The sequence below is a fragment of the Dermacentor variabilis genome, chromosome 4 (assembly GCF_050947875.1).
Source record: "Dermacentor variabilis isolate Ectoservices chromosome 4, ASM5094787v1, whole genome shotgun sequence".
In the NCBI taxonomy this organism is placed as follows: domain Eukaryota; kingdom Metazoa; phylum Arthropoda; class Arachnida; order Ixodida; family Ixodidae; genus Dermacentor; species Dermacentor variabilis.
The window spans coordinates 195,898,450-195,905,691 of NC_134571.1; the positions used below are offsets into that span (position 1 = coordinate 195,898,450).

The window sequence follows — 7,242 nt, forward strand, 5'->3', positions numbered from 1 at the left end:
CAATGTCTGATTGAAGAGTATCGCAGTCGCCAGAGTTAGAAATGACACGATAGAGAACACAGTCATCGGCGAATAACTTAATTGATGATTTAATTTGGTCTGGGAGGTCATTAATATAAATTAGAAATAATAATGGTCCTAGAACCGAGCCTTGCGGTACACCGGAGGTTACTCGACCAGTGGAAGAGAAGTATTCGTTAGCATAAACAAATTGGGAACGGTTAGACAAAAAACACTTGATCCAAGCAAGCACGTTAGGATCAATGTTGAGGTTACTTAATTTGGTTAAAAGTAATTCGTGTGAAACAGTATCGAATGCTTTGGCGAAGTCTAAAAAAATGCAGTCAATAATAATGTTAGCATCCATCGCCTGGAATAAATCATTAGTGAATGACAAAAGCTGTGTTTCGCAGGAATAGTATTTTCTAAATCCATGTTGGTAGGGGGTAAAAAATAGGTTTGACTTGAGAAATGAAACCAGGTGTGAGTAAATTATGTGCTCCATTAATTTGCAGGGAACGCTGGTTAGGGATATAGGTCTGTAATTAAGTGGGGAGTACCGACTGCCAGACTTATGTACGGGAATCACCATCCCTGCCTTCCAATCATTCGGAAGGATGGTGGTTTGAAGTGACTGAGCAAAGATTTCGCTCAGAATTATAGATGAATAAGTAATAGTTCCCTTAAGAAATTTCGTGTTGATACCATCTACTCCACTGCATGCAGAAACTTTTGAGGTCTGTATCAACTTTACAACGCCATCAAAGTCAATGGTAATAGGAAGCATTGGAAAATAATGCACATCAGGAAAAACAGCGCTTGCGCACAGCACAGAATCCGAAAATACAGAGATGAACGCGTCATTCAACACTTCACAACAGACACTCCGATCGACAGGTTCGTTGTTAAGGTCACACAGCTCAATGGCACTAGATTTTTTACCGTTGACCACACTCCAAAATTTCTGTGGGTTGTCTTTCAAAAAAGAAGGCAACGTGTGCTCATAAAATGTTGTTTTGGACTCTGCTACAGCATTCTTGTAGTCGCTCAGTGCTAGTGTGTAAGCATTCCAACGATCATGATTGCCAGTTAATTTTGCTCGTCGGAAAAGCCTTTTCTTTTTGTTCAGTAAACGTTTAAGACGCGAGTTGAACCAGGGTGCGCGAGAATTAGAATAAATACGTTTTTGCGGGATGTACCGGTTAATTAAGGAGTTGGCTTTCTCTTTGAATATTGACCAGTTTTCTTCAACCGATCGAGTGTGGAAACTTGGAATGTAGTCAGTGATGAAAGTTTCTAGTTCGTTATTAATTGCGGCAAAATCAGCATTTTTGTAATCACGTATAACTTTCGACGAATTAACAGATGGGATGGTTAACATCAAATTACACTGGATTATACAATGATCGCTAATACCCGATAGGTAAGTTAGGGGCGAAACAAATTCCGGGGATGTAGTAAGGATTAAATCTAGGATATTAGCCGAGTGTGCAGAACATCGAGTAGCCTTCAGGACAAGCTGGTGCAGGTTAAAATCGAGGCAAAGGCTGATGAATTCGGAATATTCAGAACAACACTCTTGGGTTGAAGGGGGATCAGTATGCCAGTTAATGCCAAGAAACTTAAAGTCCCCAAGGAGTATTAGTGGCGTGGAAGGGAACCGTAAAATTAAACTATTTAAGGCATCGTGAAGGTCTGAACAAAATGTGTTAGGTGAGGAAGGGGGCCTGTAAACGACGCAAATGATGAAATTTTTGCGTTCGAAGCCTACGCGCGTGCACACTAGCTCTAATGGCGACGCAAGCTCAATTGCAGCAGCGGTAATCGAATCACGAACACCGATAAGTACACCGCCACCACACTGCACATCACGATCATGTCGATAGAAACGGTAAACACCCTGGCATTCCAAAATTTCACGGTCTTCAATTTTGCTAGAAAGCCATGTCTCTGTCAGGATGACAATATCTGCACTGCACGTGTCGACGACAGAAGATAAAGCATCCCGCTTGTTGCATACGCTGCGAATATTTGAATACAGAAGAGAAATATTTTTTGCCACCGGACCATGACTCCGCTATGTTTGTGAATTGCTAGGGCCATCAGAAGGTGCGTTTGGGACAGAATTTGTCGAACGAAGCTCGTTTGTGTGGATTTCGCAGACTCGATCAGTTACCGGACAGTAAACGTAAGTTTTTTTGTCGATTTGTAGACGGTTAAGCCGTAACACATATTTCTGTCCGCTAGCCTTTCCGAATTCAATCAATTTTTTCTGTGACAAGCGTGTGCCGCGGCAGAAGTCTTCGCTAACAGAAATGCCAGAGCCTTTGAATTTTTTTCGCTCAGTGAAAACCTTTTGCTTAAGTTTTGAGGACGAGAATTTTACGATTATGGGCCGGTGCTTATTTACTGCATAGGTACCCAGCCTGTGGGCGCGGGAAATGGCTTCATCTATTAAAGTTATCTGTAGCAAATTGGTAAGGCAGTTTCGAATTTTAGTTTCAGATTCGGACCAGTTCTCAGCTGGCACGTCAGGAATCCCGTAGAATATAAGGTTGTCACGGCGAGAGCGGTCTTCCAGCTCGTCCAACCGAGAAGTTATTGCTGCAGTTTGGTCCCGCACAGCTTCATCGACTACTCTCGGTAGATCAACACCATTCTCACTTGCTTCATATGATTCCACCAGGGATTCAACTGTTGCGAGCCTACTGGCTAAGCTGGAAACTTTTTCCTCAAGTTTTTGCTGATTAGCTCGGACCTCTGATAGCATCCCTATTACCTCGGTATGGCGTGCGTCACTTTTAGCCGACAAGGCCGCAATGGCGTCTAGAATCTCCTTTTGAGGACCAGGGTTCTGTTCCACATCCCCAGCTAACATAAGCAACATAACAACATATATACACTCAAAAAAATCACAAAGAATCACCAGTGGGCCTGGGAAGAGCAGCAGACAGATATTACTGGATCGCTTAGCGTGCAACGACGGGTGTTTACCAACCTGTACAACAAACAAGAACGGGTTTTGAAGCGGTTGCATGGCTGCCGCTCCTTCCAGCCCACTGAAGTGGCCCGATGAAAGCGTCGCTCTTAAGTACATCCGGCTGACTGGTGTCGTAGGTGATGGGAATGGCCAGCCAAGTCGGGGCACGATGTACACCGCGTCAAGGGTTGATGATGTGGCGTTTCCGCCATAGTGTTGATCTCTGACGTAACATGGTGATAGAGGCAGGACGATAGCCTCGCAAAAGGAATCCAAGGGCTGCCATGTGCCGAGGAACGCCAGAATCTGTACAACAAACAAGAACGGGTTTTGAAGCGGTTGCATGGCTGCCGCTCCTTCCAGCCCACTGAAGTGGCCCGATGAAAGCGTCGCTCTTAAGTACATCCGGCTGACTGGTGTCGTAGGTGATGAGAATGGCCAGCCAAGTCGGGGCACGATGTACACCGCGTCAAGGGTTGATGATGTGGCGTTTCCGCCATAGTGTTGATCTCTGACGTAACATGGTGATAGAGGCAGGACGATAGCCTCGCAAAAGGAATCCAAGGGCTGCCATGTGCCGAGGAACGCCAGAATCTGTACAACAAACAAGAACGGGTTTTGAAGCGGTTGCATGGCTGCCGCTCCGTCCAGCCCACTTCATTCAATTACCCAGCGTCAAACGCGTTCTTTCCACTCAAAGAAAGTGAGCGAGTTCTTGTGCAGAACAAATGTGTTCAAAGCCTCATTTTTCCCGAAAACAATGCGCACGTGGAATGACCTACCCGCCAATGTGGTTGAATATTCGACGGTGTCTTCTTTCTTAAGTGCAATCCGCAATAGCTAACGATACTTCACATTGTCGTGGCATATTCTTTGTACTTCGCTTTGTATGGCTTATGTGGGTTCTTCTAACGCCGTACTTGCTCGACCAAATGTACATTGTATTCCTATATACTTTATTGTTATGTACCCCACACCTGCCTAGAGCCCGACATCCAGGCTGGCAGTATGTAATAAATAAATAAATAAATACAGCGATGTCGGAGGGCCGATTCGTCTGTGCGACAACGTGAAGCAGAAGCCAAGCGTCAGTGAAGAGAAGCAAATCCCCAGCTTCGTCCGGCAGCAGTCAAGGCTATAACAGCGAAATAAAGCGAATCCTGCAGTTAAAGCTCAGGAAGCTCAAGCGAAACGGCTGTAAAGGCAAGCTAACCCTAATTTGGTTAAATGTCAAGGGCAAGCTGCACGCAAACGTTACTAAATGTACCAAAGTTAGAAAATTGAAATCTAAACTCAAGCTCAAGTGACGAAGGAAAAAAAATACAATGGATAAACATAAGAAAATAGAAGAACATATAATAGCAAAACATAGAAAAAGAAAACCCAAACACAAGACAGAAAAAAGAAGCACACAAAAACAAAAGCTAAACACAGAAATGTTATCAGAATAAAAATACTGAAAAACAAAAGCAAAACACAAACTGAAGACAAACACAAGGTACACAGAACAATAACACAAGGGAAACACTAGCCAATCACGTCAATGCTCCGCACTTTCGACAGCTTTCACGTTGAGAAGAACCTCATCCATTTTTTTTAACTCTTGGTTCATGATAGTTGGTACGCCCTGTATATTTCAGTTATGACTAAAAATTGTATAGATCATTTACTGATCAGTACCATTTTCTTACAGAAGGCTGTAAGCGCATGGTGTTGTTTTGTTACGCTTAGTTTATTTTTTCTGCGTTAATGCAGCCATGATATATTTTCCAGTTCCTGTCTTTATCTATGCAAAAAGTAATGCCAAGCTTCTATAGGGCTTTCATTCAATTCCTTGTAGACAGGTTTTGTCTGCGCCCCTAACATTTTTGTGATGTAAAATATATTGGATATGATTTTGTTTTAATCACTCTCTAATAGATCGCCTGAGCGTTCACGCAACTTATTCTGAGGAGTTAAAAACGTCTTTCATTGCTTTCCTTGTGCTCGTTTGCTTTCTCTCGCCACCAGATGTCAGTAGTCACGACATTTCAGGGAACACAAGTGTCGTCTATTAGAGGCTACACTTAAGCGCTGAAACAGGAATGTGTAAACTACAATAGCGAAGTCATTATGACGCTGCTTTTGCATGCTCAGAAAATCATTCCTACTGACGTGGCACATGAACAATTGTTATTCCGATGCGCTTACTCCAATCAGCGTTTCAATAAGGTGCTTTTGGGAAGTTGGGTATTCGAGGAATCAAATTGTTATCACAATTATTTTGCGGCATGTTCAGTTGGGCATTTATATGCCTCATCATTTCTTTTTCTTTTCAGATGCGAATTAGGACTTAAAGGTAAATACGGCGGTTTTGTTTTTCTGAAGACTTCTGCTAATGAAACGGCAGTCGCCATTGCAAGGCCGGACAATTCAAGCTCCCTTTACTATGGAACTGGAGGAAGCGGATATGGATATGGCCATCAGTTTCTCTTCAGATTTCGAGCAGCTTACGACAGCAGCTTAGACAGAAGGGCCCTTAAGGTATGTTCGTAAGTCTTTTTTTTTAGTTTTCAAATGGTATAAGCAGTCTACGAGCTCTTAAATCACATGGCATTCAAATTTTGTTGCCCTTAACGATATTTAGAGCACACCTGTGTTTGGGAAACACGCTAACGTGAAGTAAGCTTGCAACTATGGTAAAGCCGAGCAAAATATGCGAGGTCCAGCGCGTAATATTTGAGCTTGCCGTTCCCTGTCTTCAAACTGTGCTATCTCAGTGGCGTATTATTTTCCCGATGGCTGTCAGCATACACCTCTTTGCTGGATTGGAATATTGCCGGGAGTAGGTGATGTACTCCGAAGGAAAAATGCGGACTGAGTGCCTGTGAGTTGGCCACCCCTCAAAAAAGGACAAAAATGAGCTGACTCTTTTCTTTCTTCAAGCGTGCGCACCGCAATCCTAGTTCTGTTCTGCATCAACGTCAGTTTTCATTTCACTTGTTCTCTTCACCAGCTACAATTACATAAAATTTCAGTGACATGCGTCAAAATCGTCGTTGTGACGATATTATCTTATTTTCTAAGGCAGGGGCAAAATGTGCCCAGCCGCCTTGAAATAATTTTCACGGTGCGCCTTGTTCGTTACGGCACCATGCAATTTCCATGCTAGGATGATCCGAACGTACAAGAAAAATACATTTAGTGCAGCATTTGTGAGAAAGTACATGCAGAGACTAACTGAAGCAGCGAAATTAACGTAACTAATCACATCGCGGCACCAGACGCTGGATGACAGAGCGCGCGCAGCGTCTCGCCGCGTTTCCTTGGCCGTTCCGCCACCACCAGCGCCCGACTTCGAACAGACCTGTCACTACGCCTCCGAATGGGGATCTGGGCACATTCCCCTGCTTCCGGCTCCCCGTGTGCCAAATTCCTCAGAGGGCGTGCCCTTGCCTACAATTGAACTTGCGCCAGTCGACAGAGCTGCCCTGTCCCCGCTGCCTGACGCTCCAGGTCCTGTTCTTGGGGCTGAACCTGGCATAACAGGCAGCGCTGCGACTACTGACTTCGACCAGCCTGTTCAGGATGACGTCACCTCCGTCTCACCAGGGGCCGAACCGGACACCGCAACCGTCCCGCCAGGCGTGTAACTGCACGAGACTACGTACCTACTCCGCGAACAGGCCTCTACGGTATGCTCGCTACTTCGCGAACCACCTACTCCAGACAGCTGGGAGCTTGCGATGACAATCTGGGTTGAGGCCGCGGCCATCGTCATCACAGCAGTCAAGCTGATACCGGTCACTTGGGATCGCGCGTCGCATGTCAGAAGCCCCCACAATGCCATGGAGATTCAGCGTTTGTAACGGCGCAATGGGAGGCGTACCGCCAGGCTAATCCTCGATGGCCCTACCTGATCGTTTCCCATTCTGCTGGCAAGCCTGTTACCGTATTTCACGGAAACATGTGCTTCAAGGTCTGCCAGCACGACCATGCTCCTCGATAGAGCGCCTGTTGCAGACGAGGTTAACCCGGATCCTTTCTCAGTTGTAATTTGCCTTCACGCTCCGGTGCTGCGAAAACACTGCACCTGGAGCAGACCGCCTTACATACAATCATTCGAAGGCGTTTGACCTGGAGGCGCACTTCCTGGCTGCTCTTTTTACCGTATGCAGGCGTTGCTACCGCACTCCGGATGCTTGGCGTACCTCGACAACGATCCTCATGCATAAAAGGGGTGACGACACGAATCGCTGTAGCAGGCAGCCTATCGCCTTCGG

The 7,242-nt window shown here is 45.4% G+C and overlaps 1 protein-coding gene across 1 annotated transcript; it reads right to left on the minus strand.

The window, feature by feature from the left end:
- Positions 1-1,989: 1,989 nt before the first annotated feature.
- Positions 1,990-3,037, minus strand: LOC142578124 (uncharacterized). Its single transcript, XM_075687530.1, has one exon. The coding sequence runs from the start codon at positions 3,035-3,037 to the stop codon at positions 2,078-2,080; it is 960 nt and encodes a 319-aa protein (XP_075543645.1). The 3' UTR covers positions 1,990-2,077.
- Between the last annotated feature and the right edge of the window lie 4,205 nt (positions 3,038-7,242).